Source organism: Homarus americanus, unplaced genomic scaffold (genome assembly GCF_018991925.1).
Source record: "Homarus americanus isolate GMGI-L3 unplaced genomic scaffold, GMGI_Hamer_2.0 scaffold19518, whole genome shotgun sequence".
Taxonomy (NCBI): Eukaryota; Metazoa; Arthropoda; class Malacostraca; order Decapoda; family Nephropidae; genus Homarus; species Homarus americanus.
This window is the reverse complement of record NW_024723340.1, coordinates 217,875-237,605: the sequence shown is the minus strand read 5'-3', so window position 1 is coordinate 237,605 and position 19,731 is coordinate 217,875. Positions and strand designations below refer to the sequence as shown.

The 19,731-nt window shown below is 35.8% G+C and overlaps 1 protein-coding gene across 2 annotated transcripts in view; it reads left to right on the top strand.

Annotated features, from left to right (window-relative positions):
• Window positions 1-18,423, top strand: part of LOC121863409 (translation factor Guf1, mitochondrial-like) — a 63,724-nt gene extending 45,301 nt beyond the window's left edge. For both annotated transcript variants that reach the window (XM_042362038.1, XM_042362037.1), the window contains 4 exons: window positions 4,285-4,499; window positions 14,722-14,850; window positions 16,254-16,337; window positions 18,242-18,423. In XM_042362038.1, coding sequence (XP_042217972.1) covers window positions 4,285-4,499; window positions 14,722-14,850; window positions 16,254-16,337; window positions 18,242-18,367 — 554 coding nt within the window. In that variant the 3' untranslated portion in view covers window positions 18,368-18,423. The remainder of the gene's footprint in view (window positions 1-4,284; window positions 4,500-14,721; window positions 14,851-16,253; window positions 16,338-18,241) is intronic.
• The last annotated feature ends 1,308 nt before the right edge of the window (window positions 18,424-19,731 follow it).

The following is a 19,731-nucleotide window of genomic DNA, read 5'->3' as shown; positions in this document are numbered from 1 at the left end:
TGTTATGGTACAGGGGTACCAAGTGACAGCACTAGGATCCCGCTTCCTCTATCAAGGAATAAACAATTAAAATTTAAATTGAAAAAAAATACATTCAAATAATGGAACCTAGCGAACCTAAATGGCCCTAGAGCTGGCACAGTCACGTATGCATCGCGTATTCTTATAGATTGTGCTGCCAGGCGTACGTTATCTAGTGAATTTAGTCAATATTGTACAGTAACAATGGACCTAAGTGCAAACCTGTATTGTACATGTACTAAATGATTACGGTACTAAAATTGTTATGTCTATTGCAAACATAGCTTGTTTATACAGGTACAGTCGACCCTCGTTAATTCGGACCCCTTTAATCCGGATTTCGGATAATTCGGACAAAATCTGAACTTTTTTTTTTTAGATTTGTAGGAATATTACCTATGCGGACCTTAAGCTAAAATGCTGGTCCACCCACTGCTGGGATAAAACACCAGCGTCTTTTTGGTTAAATGTAACATCTCCACCACTAGTGTGGGGGGGGGGGGATGCAACTTTTAGCTTCAGACATGAAAAATATTTACCATTTACTGCCAGTAAACAATGGAAACGTAAAATATGTACCAAATAGTAATGAAAAGTTGTGCAGTTCCTTCAGCAAATGAAGCTCACCAACTTACAATAGGCTAAATTACCTTACAACGTGTTTTCAGTAGTCTATGTTGAAGTTCTTAGTACAGGCTAACTTATCATATCATATACGGTATCACAGTTCTCATTGATCTACAAAAAATACCGGTAATAAAAACCCTCTCGATATTTCACACTTAATATAATACCCGGTAATCAAATTCAACCTCCTATTGTTTACAATGACGCATGACGCACCACCAGCTGTTGAGTATCAGCTAGACGGTACACGTGTTTTTCGAATCGTTTTCAGTTAAAAAACTGTTACATCACATGTATATTTTACCTTAACTGTGCCTGAATTTATATATTCTCGGAAATAAATAGTAGTTTTGCTGAAACGTGATGTATTTTAATGTAAAATTGGATAAAATACATGACGAAAAGAAAAGATTTTACCTAACCTTCCGATGATCAAGAGAAGTTACTCATTTTTTTTAATAGTTTTTGGTTAAAATACTGTTATATTACAATGGTATTCTATTCATACTGTGCTTGATATAATGCATTCACGGAAATGTAATATTTTTGCTGAAATGACATACGTATTACAGTGGAAAGTGGGATAAAATCGTGACGAAAACAATGACTTTTGCTTTCTTTCGTTCAAAAGATGTTACCGTAATCGCTTTTCGATTGGTTTTCAGTTAAAAAACTGTTGTATTACAATAATATTCTATCCTAATTGACTTGAATAAATACTACAATACCATATTTCTGAATATTAAAATCCATCCAAATCATTTTCCTTGTCATCGTCTGCAGCACCAAACAGCTTCTCCCAGTCCTCTCCTTGAACAGGGCTAGAGGGTACGTGTTTTCGAATCGTTTTCAGTTAAAAAACTGTTACATCACACATATATTTTACCTAAACTGCGCCTGAATGAATTTATTCTCGGAAATAAATAGTAGTTTTGCTGAAACGTTATGTATTTTAATGTAAAATAGGATAAAATACATGACGAAAACAAAAGATTTTACCTAACCTTCCGATGTTCAAGAGAAGTTACTCGTTTTTTTAATAGTTTTGGTTAAAATACTGTTATATTACAGTGGTATTTTATTCATACTGTGCTTGATATAATGCATTCATGGAAATGTAATATTTTTGCTGAAATGACGTACGTATTACAGTGGGAAGTGGGATAAAATCGTGACGAAAACAATGACTTTGAAATATAATGCGATATTAACCCCTAAATCGGTTAATTCGGACAATCGGCTAAAACGGACACCCTTCCCCCCTATTAGTCCGAATTAACGAGGGTTGACTGTATTCAAATAAATTACTATCTTACAAGAATCCCTCCAATGTAAGTTATATTCACCCAGGTCGTTTGGGTGGCAAATTATGAGAAGAGCTTAGTCACTCTTAAGTAATGATAAATAAACACGCAGGCAGGCCTTCAGCGCCAACTGTCAAATCTTATCTCAAAGAAATAAACAAACAAACGCCAGACATTCTGTCACCTCACCTCCCGCCCCCTCCCTCCCAGACAAAAGATTGGTGATTTCTTTATGTTTATTTTATATAATATCTCAGACTAAAGTTAGGATAATATAATTTGCATTGCTGAAATCCTTGCAAGACAGAGATTAATTTGAATATAAGCGTCATATATTTTGCTCAAGATATAAAAAATTTAGTACATTAGTGTACAATACTGTAGTACATTTTATAAAAAGTTTTTCAACTGTATTTTTGGGTAGATTTACATAAATTTCTTCATTTATTTTCATCCATTTACATGCACACACCATACTAAAAGAAACGTAAAATAAATTAGTGCAAAGCTGGAGTGCACATGTACTAATTTGATTACGGTACTAAAATTGTTATGTCTAGTGCGAATTACAACATGTTTATATTCAAATAAATCAGTATCTTACAAGAATCCCAGCTATGTTAATTATATTTTCCTAGGTCATATCACTGGCATTTTAAAAGGAAAGAAGCTTAGTAGGACTGTTAAATAAACACACAGAGACCTTCACCTCAAACTTATCACCTCAACCCCCCCAACCCCTCGCTGGGTGGCGGAGCCATCAGTCCCTCCCCCCAGCCAGGCTTTTAGGCTTACAGTTTTTATCTTATATAATATCTCAGACTAAAGTTAGGAGATTATAATTTGCATTGCTGGAATCCTTGCAAGACAGCCAATAATTTGAATATAAACGTCATATATTTTGCTCAAGAGATAAAAATTGTTGTACATTAGTGTACAGTACTGTAGTACATTTTATAAAAAAAGTTTTTCAACTGTATTTTTGGGTAGATTTACATAGATTTCTTCATTTATTTTCATCCATTTACATGCACACACCATACTAAAAGAAACATAATAGAAATAAATGACCTTAGTGCAAAGCTGGAGTGCACATGTACTAATTTGATTACGGTACTAAAATTGTTTTGTCTAGTGCAAATTATAGCATGTTTATATTCAAATTAATCAGTATGTTACAAGAATCCCAGCTATGTTAATTATATTCACCCAGGTCATTTCACTGGCTTTTTATAAGAGAGAAGCTTAGTCACCTAAGAACTGATAAATATACACGCGTTAGACCTGGGCCTGTGCCAACAGTCAAACGTACTACCTCCCCTCCCCCCACGCCCCCTCGCTCGCTCCCACCCACCCTCTCTCTCCCCCATGTGCTCGGCGTTGCTGGAATCCTTGTAAAACAGCGAATAATTTTAATATAAACGTCATGTATTTTGCACAAGAGATAAAAATTAATCACCTGTATCACATTACAGTAGTGATTTAAGAGTAAAAGTGTATATGTACGTATAAAGTATTCCACATACATGTAAGTATAAATAAAAAGTTTATGTGATGATCGGACAACGTCCATTTCGGTTAACGTCACGTTTCCAAGAACGTATCTAGGACATTAACCGGCGCATGACTGTATTGAAGTCCTATATAATGAGGTTTTACTTACCGGGTAATTAGAAATGTTAATCTTTTCCCGGTGTTGTATAAGGGGGTCCCCTACTTACGAACACCTGCCGATACAAATGTTTCCATAAGGTCAATTATTTTAAGAATCTGACATAGGTACAACTGGTTCGAAGTATTAACATACAAGAACTAGTTTGCGTGGCGTAGTGGTGAGGTGGAGCGGTAACAGTTTGTTTAAAAAATACATTGTACAGTCACTCAAAAAACTATCATTACTGGCGGTGGGGGTGAATTTCAAAATGAACACTGCAACTCCTGTTGTCCCAGTAGTGTTGTTAAAATCCTTCATCCTTGTGTCATATGTTCTCAACACAATTTTGTAAAGATAGTTTTTGAGCGACTCAACGTAGATTTTTCATTACTTTAATGATTGTTACAATGAGTTTCTGTTCTCCCTGTAAAAGTACTGTAAATTTATTGTTACATTTGAATATAATATAAACGAATAGGGTAGATGACTTTAGAATTCAAGAACCCCAATCAGATTACCTCAGGTGTCAGGGGAAATAATTAATTCTGAAGGGGTCTTTCTCCTTAAACTTTTGGGTAGTGGATAGTCTGTTGTGTAATAGAAATGTATGGCAGCTCTGAGCATCCTGGTATTCATTCCTTTTATTTGTCCTGAGTTAAATATACACTTATTTTTCAGATGCTTATATGGGTGCAATTATGGGACTGTGTCAGGGACGACGAGGAGTTCAACACAGCATGAAAAATTTGGATCATAGCAGAGTAGTCATGCAGTATAAACTACCATTGAATGAAATTGTGGTTGACTTTTATGACACTTTAAAGTCATTGTCATCAGGTTATGCAACATTTGACTATGAAGATTTGGGATTTGAGCTGTCTCATCTTGTAAAGGTACAGTATGTATGATTGTATATACCATAGGCTTCCTTTAAAGTTTAATATTGTTGTGTTCTAGTACAGAGATAGTGTTTAATTAAGGATGTGCTGAAATGTGACTAAACCTTTGTTAGGCAACTGAAATATCACAAACTTTATTAAAAATAACAACAATAAAAACTGTAACTCTATTTATCAGAAATATTGAAAAAAAATCATAATAAAATAAAAGATCAGAAAATCGTGCATCAGCCTGGACGGTTTGTGTGTTTGTACAAGCCTGGGAGTCGCGCAGCATGTGCCTCAGTCTAAGTCCCACATTCATACATATCACCAGTGTGCTGTGCCTCACTACCTACCTAAACTCATTTACGTGAATTTTTAGTGGTTTACCACAAACTTTTTGTGTTGTGATGGCTTCCTCTATCCCATCAACGTCTCATGCTTCTTCATTAATGTTAAGTTCATACAGTTAACATTAACTATATACAGTATGCTAAGTGAAACGAACCATATACTGTACAGTACCTGTAATGTTTAATTTCAATAGAAAATTATTACTATCCAGTTTAAAATTTAAAGTGCCAAACAATTAACGTGCTGTTCTTCAAAAGTACATCAAACTAAATTGTACCTGAACATTATAAGTGCGTCATCTATTTCCACTATTCGGTGTATTATCTACATCTAAAAAGGTAAATAAAAACAAGTTTATCCATTTTATATATTTTGTTCTGTTTAACCCATAAATGATGGCTAGTGTTTTATATAGAGTATTTATTGTCTTTAATGAGGATAGTGTACAGTGGTCTACTCAGATTTGATATACTCGTAGGCCTAACGAGAGCTTATAGGTACAAGATATGACGGTTTATGAGTAAACATGCAGGAGGGGGGCTGGCCTTTGCCGTATTCGACAGTTTGTTTTTATTTATATTCATTATTATATTTTTGTATGATCAGCCTCGTATGGTGTATGTTTCATCGTAAGTAATATAATATATTAAATAATAGAAAATATATGATATATAATTTGTAATTTTACTTCAAAACAAAAGCACAAGCTGTATCAGAAGGTAATCAATCTCCTTACCCACTCAACCCCTCCCACTGTGAAGGCCACCTTTTGACCTGACTATTATTGATTCATTATTATTATATTCTACTATGATCAGTCTCTTATGGTGTACAATTCATAATAAATAAAATATAAAATCTTCAAACACAGAAAAAATATAATAAATAAATTTGTATTTTGACTTAAGAACAAAAGGATCCATTGTATTGAAGGGAATGTCTCACTTTATCTTCTCTCCCTTCCACGACATAGTAACCTGACAAAAAATTCATTGAGAGATGCCATTTATTATGAGAAAATTAAATAAAACAAGATATCAAGATGATATTATTTACTGTACTGTATACTTCATCATTTTCATTTTAAAATATTGTAATGGAGACTGTGGGCAAGGGACATCAAATGGAGTGAGGGACAAAACAAACCAAAGATCAATGAACACTTCCTGTATGTGCTGGCAGGCTTGCTGTGTCTACATATTTTCCGCTAGCCCATACAGTAATTGCTTTTGAAATGTGTGGGGATATCTTTTAAAAACTCTTGATGGCAGAAACAGTTGCTCACAAAATGGATATGTGTGTAATAATAATAATAATTAACGGTTTATTGAAAAGTTCTGCAGCCCGAAGGCTGAAAATGTACATTAGACAAAAATGACTTATTACATACATTGGTGGTTTAACAAAAGCCTTCATTAAAGAAAGGTAAAGGAACATACAGTGAACATACAGATTAATGTTTATAGTGGAGGTTACGTAGATCTTGTGCGATGAGGTGTTGAACAGCAGACACGTAGTGTAGTAGTTCCCTCACAGATGGTGTTATGAGGGGCCTGACGTGGTGTAGTAGTTCCTCACAGGTGGTGTTATGAGGGGCCTGACGTGGTGTAATAATTTCCTCACAGATGGTGTTATGAGGGACCTCACGTGGTGCAGTAATTTCCTCACAGATGGTGTTATGAGGGGCCTGACGTGGTGTAGCAATTCCCTCACAGATGGTGTTATGAGGGGCCTGACGTGGTGTAATTCTCTCACAGATGGTCTTATGAGGGACCTGACATGGTATAGTAATTCCCTCACAGATGGTCCTATGAGGGACCTGACGTGGTGTAGTAATTCCCTCATAGATGGTGTTAAATGAGTGAGGTGTGGTCCCAGGCCTTCCTATCTTGGACGGATTAACACATCGCTTGTTGTTGTTGGGTCTCACGGGCAGTTATCACTGGGTACCTGGGACCTCACTCTGTGAAGGATTTACTTGGGTATGACTCAGCTGTTACTGTTGAGTTGTTCTCACTGACTTAAGCACTGTTCACCACTGGTTCAATTCCTTTCCTATGTGAAATTGTAACTTCTGGCAAGAACTTGTTGATATTCCTGTGGGGAGGAGGGGTTCAGGGGAGGGAGTTGGAATGCGCCAACATAACAGTTGACCTGGCTGCTCCCAGAGGAGATGCACTTCTTCTATTTATACTATGCATAAGCACTTAACAGTATGAAACAGTCATATCAGTGAAAACAGTTATCAATAACCGAACTTAGATTTGATTTTCCAGAAACTGTCCAGGAAACCAGGGTTATGTCCGGACCTCCATAGATTAACTTTTTTCGGACTGGGGTCTGACCCAATTAGTCTTTCTTAGTGAAGTTCTAATATCTAAAAAACACCATTTTCTCAAATGCGTTTTACCAACAAAAAATCTGTAAGGTAAATAACAATGCTGTACGCTACTTTACTGCGATAGATTTTAGAATATAAAAGGCAGCTGAAAAACAGATATTATACGTATTGTTTACTCACTACAGGTACAGTAATCTCCATTAGCTTCAGTCTTCAATCCCAGAAATACTCCAATAGCCAGAAAAAAAAGAAGAAAAAAAATTAACATTTCTAGATATTGCATCATGCACATTTCTAGAAAATTCCAAGAAAATCTCTCCGTTCCAGGCATGGGAACGAATTTATGAAAGTTACAAAAAATTGTATCATGCTCCGACGTGGGGATGCATTTCGGACGCTGGGTAGGCTAGCTGCTTGGGTAACTTAGGCTGCAGGCTCATGCACTGTGAGTGGCTAATACTGTCCTGTGACTGAATGGGATGCCTGTGATTGGCTGATGCATCTCCCAGCTTATCTCTTCAAACACCAAATCACTAGCATCATGACGAGTTTAGTTTATAGTCTTGCTACCATTGCACAAGGTTGTTTCCTTGTATGCTGCTGTTTTTGCGTATGATCTGTGTTGTGCTCTCCTGTACATTACTATACCAGGACACAATCTCCCAAGAATACGATGTTAAAGCAGTGTTAAGACATAAACAGTGATTACAGTGTATGAACACTTAATTTATTTTAGTATGTGTAAGTACAGTTCTATGCATAGCAGAGTGAATATTGTTTGCATAGTGCAGCCAAGTGTGTAGTGTTTGTGTGTACTGTACTGTACTTTACTGCATGTATACAATACCGAAAGTTACAGAAAAATCCCTTGGCACCAAGGGTTTGAGGAGCAGCCCAGTGAAAAGACTATCCATAAAGGAAAAATTAGCCATTCCGAACAAACTTGAGAAGACTGTGCCTGTGAAAGTGTTAATGGAGGAGTATGGACTGGGCATGTCTACCATCTACAATGTGAAATATACCAAAGGAAAGCTAAGGAACAAACCCTTATGCCAGGTGCAGGTGAGGAAGGTAGCCTCTCCCATACTCATATGGGTACCTTAAAATACGAGATAGTGGATGCTGCAGTGTATACCCGGTAACTGGTACAAGCAACAATGAGCCAGTGATGTTCCCATTCTCGGTATTGAGCTCGATGGTGCTGCACAGCGATTTGCAACCCTGCTGGATATGCCTGACTTCCATGGGAGCTTTGGCTGGCTCTATAAATTTTATAGGAGGCACAGATAAGCAACAGGCAAGTGGCTGGTGAGAGTGCCAGTGCTGATGTGGTGAGTGTGTGGTGAGTGTCTGGCCATTTGAAGAGGAACTGCTACACATGATCTGTGACACTGACATAATTGAAGTATGAAATGTAAAATGTGGATGAAACAGGCCTCTATTAGAAGTCCCTGCTGAACAACACTGTAGCTGGCTGGAGACTAGCATCCCTGAACTCAAGGCCAGCAACCCTCATGTCAGTGGCTGAACATCGCATGCACCTCGTTGGACCACAGAGTATGGTTTCAGATTTTCTTCTTTGAAAACTGTTGCCATGCATTTCTGCCACCTCTGAGGTATTCACCCCAATTCCAATCTATAGCTGTATGGTCGCCATGTGCAGTGTGTCACAGAGACCCATTTCCTGGGCATTATCTCCAACAATCAGCTTACGTGGCAGCCACATATTTGTTACCTCAAAGAGTCTTGCCAGTGTGCTATCAAGTTATTTAGAGTATTTGGGCACATGTCATGGGGTGCTGACTGAGGGACTCTGCTACACCGTTACCACATGCTTGTTAGACCCAAACAAAACTATGGATGTGAGGTGTACTCCTCAGCCACTGAGACTAGAATCAATACAGTGATTTATCCTATATTGATATACATACACACACAGTTGTTCATACAAAAAGTGACAAAAACAAAAAAAAGATTGTTGCAGTAAGGTCAAAAACATAAAGAGAATATAAACTTCTTGCCTCCCCTGGAATCTTGGGAGGGGGGTGCAGTGTCAGTTTTTCAGCCTCCCTCCAAGCTGTGAGCTGTGTCATTGTTATTTTTTTAACCATATTTTTGGGTAGATGTAATGTACTTTTTTTTTTTTTGTTACATATATACTGTAGTACATAAAATGTTCATACAGAATGTGCAAAAAAATTTAAATATATAAAATTCTCCTAAGGTCAAAAACATGCAGGGATTAAAAATTTATATGTGTATGGGAGCTATCACAAGCGAATGAGTAAGGGAGGGAGCTGGGAGCAGTACAGTATTTCATCATTTCTCATGCTAGTGACAAGGTTGCCAAATTACAATACAGCATGCCCTTAAAATTTCGTTAACCGAAACCATTGTTTTAATGGGATTTTGGGTAATTGGTTCCAGGTCACCGAAAATTACATACAAAGTAAAAAACAAAAAGGCAGTAAAGTACACTTACTTTGAGGTGTGTATGTAGAAGGCTCCTGGTTGATGATGATGATGATGATGAGAATTAGACGTGGGGGTGGAGGAGAAGGGAGAAGAGAAGGAAGTGGGGTTGGAAGAGAAATCACCCCATGCTTGATGCCATCATTTCACCCATAAAATTTTAAGTTCACTAGGTGTAATTCAAGATTATTTTCCTTAAATCAACACTGCACTGCACTATATATTGTCAAAATGTTAAAAAATTTCAGAATGACCAATAATTGTACTGTAAAAATGTAAAAATACTCTGTGTTCAAGAGACCCACAAGCAAGATGTTTCCTCCACTGAACAGAGACTCAAACAGACTCCTTGGTGGGTGAGTGAAGTGGCTGATGGGCACACCAAAAACTAGTTCCCTGTACTGCAATTATGTTAAATAAGTGTTAAAATGACTAATAATTTTAATATAAAACTTGTTAAAATATTGAATAACACAACTTTCTTGATATTTACTCCAATAGAAACGAATGTAAGCCCTAGAACCGATTACTGTATTGGCGGACTAATCTACCAGCCGATGAGCAAGCCAAAACATGTCGACATGTTTTCGTAAGAATTTCGTTAATCGAATTTTTGCTCGTTAACCGAATTGAAGATTCTTATGGAAAGTAATTCATTAACCGAAATTTCGTTAACCGAGGGACCACTATATATATATATATATATATATATATATATATATATATATATATATATATATATATATATATATATATATATATATATATATATATATATATATATATATATATAATATATATATATATATATATATATATATATATATATATATATATATATATATATATATATATATATATACATACAGTGACCTCGCTTAACTAACACCTCGGTAACTAATTTCGATTAACGAACTGCCTTCCATATAGGATCTTCAATTCGGTTAACGAAAAAAATTTGTTAACGAAGTTCTTACGAACCGACCTCAACATGTTTTCGCTTGCACTGACCGGGCAACCAGCTTTAGTATCAGTCCGCCAATACATTAATCGGTTCTAGGGCTTAAATTCCTTACTATTTTAGTAAATATCAAGAAGTTTATACTATTCAATAATTTTAAAAGTTTAATATTCAATTTTTTAGTCATTTTAACAATTATTTAACATAATTGAAGGTAAAGTGTCTAGTTTAATGCGCGGCATCCAGCCTCTTAACACAGCAAACAGGCAGTTAGTCTCTCTCTGTTTTCACTGGAGGTAACATCTTGCTTGAGACTCTCTTCAACTGAACGCTTTTTTTCTGTGTTTCCAAGCAAATTATTGGTCATTTTGAAATATATTTTACATATTGACAATATATAATGCAGTGCAGTGTTGATTTAAAGAAAATAATCTTGAATTACACCAAGAGAGCTAAAATTTTACGGGTGAAATGGCGCCATGGGGTGACTTCTCTTCCACCCCAATGCCTTCTCTTCTTCCTTCTCCTCCACCCCCCATTCTAAATCCCATCATCATCATCATCCAGGAGCATTCTACATACACACCTCAAAGTAAGGAAACTCTAATTCATTTTGTTGAATTTAGGAAATTTTCGTGAGTTGAACCAATTACTCCAAAAACCTATTGAAAACAATGGCTTGCTAATCTAAAGACCTTAGGAACAGATTGCTCGTTAACGGAGGGTCACTATATATATATATATATATATATATATATATATATATATATATATATATATATATATATATATATATATATATATATATATATATATATATATTTTATATATATATATTTTATATATATATATATATATATATATATATATATATATATATATATATATATATATATATATATATATATATATATATGTATATATATATATGTATATATATATATATATATATATATATATATATATACAGTATTACCTCGCCTAACGCGGTTTCACTTAACGCGTTTTATCATATACGCGGTGCCTCGCCAGAGCTGAACTTTCACTTTACACGGATTTTTTCCACATATACGCAGTGAGTGTCCGGCTCGAGACGCTATTTTTAGATTTACCCCACCCACCCGCCACCCTGCCTGACTGCCTGTTTTAGCTCATAAAATTCATACAAATTACCCGGCCAGAATATAATTTACATTGCTGGAATTCTTATAATTTGGTGATCATTTTGAATATAAACATCATATTTTTGCATTAGACATACAAATTTTAGATAAAAATTTTTCTCAAATTAACTATGTTATCTTTTGTGCAAAATATATGACATTTATATTCAAAATATTCCTGGTCTTACAAGGAATCCAGCAATGTCAATTATATTATCCTAACTTTAGTTTGAGGTATTATTTATTAAAATTTAGTGGTTATCCCACACATCTCCTTGGGACGGTTGGTGGGGGGTGGGGGGGAGGGAGGGACCGACCGACCATCTGTTACCCTGTGAAGAATTATTATTTTTTTTATTAACTGAAGATATTTGTTTTAGCTCATAAAATTCATACAAATTATCCGGTCTGAATATAATTTACATTGCTGGAATTCTTATAATTTGATGATCATTTTGAATATAAACATCATATTTTTGCATTAGACATACAAATTTTAGATAAAAATTTTTCTCAAATTAACTATGTTATCTTTTGTGCAAAATATATGACATTTATATTCAAAATATTCCTGGTCTTACAAGGAATCCAGCAATGTCAATTATATTATCCTAACTTTAATCTGAGGTATTATTTAATACTAAATGTTAAAAACCCTGGAAGGGAGGATTGGTGGGGGGTGGGGGGGAGGGTTGGGACTGACCGCGCGGTTGGAAGAGGGGGGGAGGCAAGGTGGGGTACTTTGATTGACAGATAGTGTTGTGAAGATTATTTTTTTTTTTATTAACTGAAGATATTTGTTTTAGCTCATAAAATTCATACAAATTACCCGGTCAGAATATAATTTACATTGCTGGAATTCTTATAATTTGGTGATCATTTTGAATATAAACATCATATTTTTGCATTAGACATACAAATTTTAGATAAAATTTTTTCTCAAATTAACTATGTTATCTTTTGTGCAAAATATATGACATTTATATTCAAAATATTCCTGGTCTTACAAGGAATCCAGCAATGTCAATTATATTATCCTAACTTTAGTTTGAGGTATTATTTATTACAAAAAAGTTAAGTATTCTGGTTTTCCCACACATCTCCTTGGGACGGTTGGTGGGGGGTGGGGGGGAGGGAGGGACCGACCGACCATCTGTTACCCTGTGAAGAATATTTTTTTTTTTTATTAACTGAAGATATTTGTTTTAGCTCATAAAATTCATACAAATTACCCGGTCAGAATATAATTTACATTGCTGGAATTCTTATAATTTGATGATCATTTTGAATATAAACATCATATATTTTGCATTAGACATACAAATTTTAGATAAAATGTTTTCTGAGTAACTATGTTATCTTTTGTGCAAAATATATGACATTTATATTCAAAATATTCCTGGTCTTACAAGGAATCCAGCAATGTCAATTATATTATCCTAACTTTAATCTGAGGTATTATTTAATACAAAATGTTAAAATTTATTTTTTTCACCCACTCTTTCTCTTGGTGGGGGGTGGGGGGGGAGGGTTGGGACTGAGCGGTTGGAAGAGGGGGGAGGCAAGGTGGGGTACTTTGATTGACAGATAGTGTCGTGAAGATTATTTTTTTTTTTTATTATTAACTGAAGATATTTGTTTTAGCTCATAAAATTCATACAAATTACCCGGTCAGAATATAATTTACATTGCTGGAATTCTTATAATTTGGTGATCATTTTGAATATAAACATCATATATTTTGCATTAGACATACAAATTTTAGATAAAAATTTTTCTCTGGGTAACTATGTTATCTTTTGTGCAAAATATAAGACATTTATATTCAAAATATTCCTGGTCTTACAAGGAATCCAGCAATGTCAATTGTATTATCCTAACTTTAGTTTGAGGTATTAATTATTAAAATTTAGTGGTTTTCCCCAAAAAATTTCTCAGAGAGGGAAGAGCCGGCAGTGTAGTGTGAGAGGGGGAGGGAGTAGAGTCCATTATTTGAATGGACATTAACTTGGCGACTGTATTTCTCTATTTCTCTTAAGTATTAATTGTGTGCATGTACCATCATAAAATTAAGATGTTATTTTTACTACAACATAGTTATGTGTCTTCAAAAAGTGGAGTTTGGGGGTCGGGCCGGTTTCTATTGGAATTAATCCCATATGTTCTGCTGTTCACTTAACGCGGATTTCACTTAACGCGGGACCCTCTGGGTTCTATTGACCGCGTTAAGTGGGGTACAACTGTATATATATATATAATTTTTTTTCTTTTTTAATGTTCTAAGAATAGCTTCTTTCACACACAAACCATCCTCTGGGCGATGTGACATGTGCTGTTGCTTAGCCTGGCAATCACCAGGGATGGGCAGAACCTCCCGTGCATCCCACGTGGGTTGCATGTTTTACACCATGGCAAGATTGCATATCATATCTTGGAATAGATATGTACCAACAGTACAGTATATCAATATTTTGGCCGATAACATTACCAAAATTTTGGCCTATACCGATACTCCAATACTTATGAATAGCTGATACTGATACGCTTCCAAAATGCACAATTGCAATAATATTGATAAATACCCAATACTGATATGCTATTTCATATGATACACAAACTCTGTAACAATTAAATGTTTAATTTGATGCAATGAAAGTACTGTATATTACAAATATGTACCGTATAGTTATTTAATATATTTGAATATTACTAAAGTGCATTTAATACTGTCAGTTTCAAAAGCATGCAACAAAACCCTTAGACATTGGAATTATATTCCAACATTCCCCTAGTATTATTTATTTATTTTAGAAAAGTGTAGTGAAACTTTTCAGACATGTCAATTGTGTCCAAGACTGTGAGAGTGTTAATGCATACTGGAGTGCTTTATTGAAGTACACGTCCTACACAAACCTGTTTTCCAGTTTTCTGTCTTTTCCACAGCTTGATATTCTGCTGAATGGTCACGTTATACAAGAGTTGTCAACGATTGTTCATATTTCTCAAGCCAGGACAATGGGGAAACACATCTGTGAGAAACTAAGGGAAACCTTACCCAAACAATTGTTCCAGGTATGTTGAGACTATATAAAGTAAATAGTACAATGTATAGGGAGTCCTTTCAACCAATCCCATGCCGACCTAACCCATAGTACCTGTTAGCTGCCAACACCCTTGTGCACACGGCTCCAAGCAGCCCTAAGCCTAGTGCTGCACCACTGTTCCCTCCCTGGGACAATAGCACATCACAAGGGGGCAACATAAGTGTGAACAGGCCTTACTGGCAGTGCATACGGCGCAAACATACCTAATGTGTGAGAAATTCACAGGGCTTGAGATCATAGTCAAGCAGCAAGTGCACATGCAGTTCCTTCTGTGAACATTGACACACTTCTGCTGACATATTGACAGCACCAAATTGGAAAGCTGCAGCCACTTAGTCTCATATGAAATGCTATGCAAACTAGTTCAGTTCCAAAGTTATTAGTTCAGATTGTCATTCTTGTTGATAATGATAAATTATTTATATCTCTTTGCATCTATTGTATATATCTGCTTATAATTTTCAGGAGAAAGTTTCATGCAAGAACAGAGAATACATTAGTAACATTTATATACATATTATAGACAACAGGGGGGAAGGTGGCACTTGGACATGTGCCTGACCCCCCTGCAGGTACTATTGGTGTTGGCAGTGAGTGGGCATTAATTATAAAAAGTGCCGCAACACATCTGACACAGTTAATTTCCAATACTTGTACATTGCTTTTCACAGCATTTACTGTAACTTGGTTAAGATAGATTGATAACAATTAGTAAACACTCGCTGGGTGTGGCATATGGGACTTAAGCCATTGTTTCCCATATGGCTCTTTTGACAGTCAACCTGGTGTCCTTCTTGCCTCCACACACACACACACACACACACACACACACACACACGTATATGAACTTTTCACAGTTGCAGGTGTCCTTCGCTGTGAAGTGTTATCATAGCTTACAGTCTCTCCTCGACTTACGACGGGGTTCCGGACCGACGACCAGGTCGTCAGTCGAAAAGGCGAAAATAATACATCAAAAATCTAAAATGGGTGTCTCTTTTTCTTCTCAGCACCACGAGAACTCTCACTTTTACGCTTGGTAGCCATTTTAAAGGGCATTACAAACGAGAATTTTGTCAGTACACAGTGCGATCACTAACGTGGAGACTCGAAAATACATAATTTGAAAAATATTTTATACGACTGCGGCTGTCGTATGTCTGGGTGGTCGTAAGTCGAGGAGTACCTGTACTTTAAATTTTTTGCTGATATTCACAGTGATATTGGCTGATTCTTGCATTTTCACTCATTTCTTACTAATTTTGAGAAAAACAACTCCTTGTCACATCCAGCTCCATCGGTAGGTCCTAGCTCATAACATTTCCTCCTGTCTACTTAATTTTATTAAAATCATTTTCATAATTTTACTGGTAGATTGCAATACAAGCTGCTGTTGGAGGAGAGATCCTCGCACGAACCAATATAAAAGCCATGCGGAAAGATGTCCTCGCCAAATGTGTAAGTTTAAACGTACTTCAAAGGATTAGACGATATTGTTGTTGCTATATAATGTACTAACAACATTAGATATGGCTGAACATGGTACAGCAGTGTGAATCATTGAAAGACTGAATGCAGAGTGTGTGTGCTCTTGATTATGGCCTCCCTCTATTATAATGGGGAAGGGTTATAAAAATAAAGAAATAGAAAATGAAGAAAAGACTCAATGTTAATTAAATCTATAAGTCAGTTAAAGCAAAGGTGGATTAGTTATTAAGAGGAGTTTGAGTGTGAAATTTAATTACTGTATAGGGACCAAAGAAAAACAGATACCTGAGATTTAGAAGATGTCAGATTAAATAATGAAGTACATTACTTAACAGTATCATAATCTGAATAGTGAAAAGGGAAGTGAAAGGAAAATTTGACCCACTTGGCTAAGTGAATTCGTCAACAATGTTATAAACTTCTTTATTGTGCAAGATGCATCTGGACATGTAACCATACAAAGACAAGTAGTGTGTGAATAGTTGGTGTGGATTTTCCAGAAAAAAATTTAAACAACATTAGGTGATTAGAGAGAGGGGGAAAGATGAAATTGAAAACAAATTATAGTACTACAAAGAATAGTAGCTGAAAGAAAAGAATGGCTACTGAGTTTGGGTAACTAGAATGAGTAAGATAATAAATTTGAGTGAGATAATGTGCTATAATGTTAGAGATATACAATAACAGATGAAAGGAAAAAATTAAGATTTTATGAAATGTCATGTTCTCTGTATCATCCTGGAAGCTGAAGAAAGAAAGTTAGTAAATAAATTAAAATTGTATACTAGTTTAAATTAAAAAAGTCAAGTTGAGAAGCGATACCGGGAGAAATAGGTAAGTTTAAAAGAAGATAGAAATGGGGAAAGAGGGTGGTATACTGGTATAAGGTGTCTGGCAGTGGATGGAACTATGAATGCAAGGGGGTTGGATCCCCCCTTTCATCAGAAAATTCCAATACTATTTCTTTAATGCCATATTGTACTCAGGCATTTTTTAGTAAAATGTAATTACTGTTGATTTCAGAATATCCTAGTATCTGGTGCACATGGCCTCAAAATGCCCATGATATTGTCAGATTTCACAAATTTTCCAGGTTGGGCTTACAGTGCCCCCTCCCTAAAAAAAAACCAGCTGAGTGGGCTTGCTGTGCTTGCCATGTTCCCCCACCCACAACTGCCTCTGAAGTGATGAATTAAAGTAAAGAGTAAAAGTGAAATAAAGTACAGTACTGTAATTACAAAGTTGGAGATGTAGAGTGTAGAGGAATTACTGATTCAACATTAGTACAGCATATGATTATGAAGCATATTTTTCATGTAAATAAATAAAATTAAATTGGAAGCAACAGTAATGCGGTACTTTAGAGCACTGCCTGTGTATTGGATGAATAGAATATAGAAAATAAGAAACTCTCAAATTAGGAGATGTGGGCATGAGAGAAATGTAAGACAGAGAGCTGACCAGACTTTGCAAAAATGGCATAGCATATTGAGTGAATGGAAAGTGAAAAATTGTTGGAAAGAGTGTAAAGTAGAAAGAAGAGGGGCAGACCAAGAAGGATATGAAAGGATAGGGTGAATAAAGCACTAGAAATGAGAAGGACAGCTATTTAGGAAGTAGGGGTGTGTGTGAGTGATAGGAGAGCTTGACATCGAGTGAATTATAGGGATGTTGCAGCACAAAGCCTAAATGGATGACAGTAAATTAAGAGAGTCTGGGTTAGCTCTTGATTCCTGCCAACCCAAAATATAGTGGAAGGGGTCTTAAGAAAAAAGTCATATCACCTACTTTCCTTCCTTTATTTAGGGTGAGATGATCCAAAATACATGTAGTACTGTTTCTCTGCTATAAGAAGACATTTTCTCACATTTCAGTATGGAGGCGATATATCAAGAAAGATGAAGCTGCTGAAACGTCAGGCCGAGGGGAAAAAGCGGATGAAGATGTATGGTAATATTGAAATACCGAGGGAAACATTCATTAACATTTTAAAAAGATAACCTAAGTTGTTCAGTTTGCAACAACCCTTCAAAATGACATTTGGATAAGCTACTTTTGAAGTTGTTTCAATTTCCTCCAGGCAGGGAATTTCAGTGGTGTATAATGTATATCATGTTGGTGAGGTACAGACTTTCCCCAATTTATGAAAGGGTATCTGAAAACCTTTTGTAAATCAGATCACATTTTCTTCTAGGCTCCCATTATAAAAGCTGAGACAAAGGGCCAATTGCAAGAACGGTTATGGGGTGTACGACGCCATTTACGATGACCTTCTTGCCCTGGTCTTTTTCAGCAATATCGCCTTTAACACATGGAATTCTGCACTTTTCGAAGCTTTGGATGAGTCTCAAAACAAGTTTCCTGGTGGGAATTATTAGCTAGTGCTGTACTCAAAATATCGAAACTTCGAGATCTCTCCAGAGCTTCAAAAGGGAGGTATTCCTGAAACAAGATCAGGGCAAGAAGGTCATCGTAAATGGCGTCGTACACCCAACGACTGTTCTTGCAATTGGCCCATACTCCTACAAAGAAAACATCCCTAAAATTTCTTGAAATGCTGCAAAATGTTTTTAATTAACATTTTTGGTGTCCTTCAGCACAGTACAGTACTGTGGCATTATATTACAGTTATAAACAGCAGTTTTTTTTTTTTAGTAGTAGTAGTACTGTAGTAGTATTTATTTTTTTAATCTCAGGTCTTTGACTTTATAGTTTTTCGAGTACTTGTACTATTGCGTTTTTTTCATCTGAAAAAAATGCCCCGCCCCCTCCTCAAGAGTTACAGCTGATTGACTGTTGCAAACCTGTCCGATTTTGTCCTGAGTAATGATGTATTTCTAATAGAGTTTATTCATAATCGTTGGGATGACCATTTCTGGCGAGAAAGATATATAGCTAAATTATATAAGATACATACCTTCATTATTTCAAACAGGAGGTAGGAAGTTTATCAGAAGTATTATACGTGAATTAACTGATAAACTCGAGTAGCAAATTCACGTTTTCGGAGGATGCATTTAATATGTACTTACTGTATTTTTACCTACAATAAGATATACTACAGTAAGACAAACTACATATCAGTAATACAGGCTGTACCTCTCTAGTCCGGCAACCTCGGGACCTGACCGGTGCCGGACCATGGAAATTGCCGGACCATGGAAATTCACCCTTTTCTTGGATAGATAGTGACTTGTGCTTATGCTTGGAAGCACTAGCAACACTTTCTCTGCATCATGGTCTCTTTGAAGGGTTAAATGTCGTATAGTAGCTTCTCAAATTTCGCGAGTTTTTAATTCTTAACGTATTTTATTGGAACACAAAAAAATAAATAAATAAAAATTTTGACGGCGGAAACTTGAAT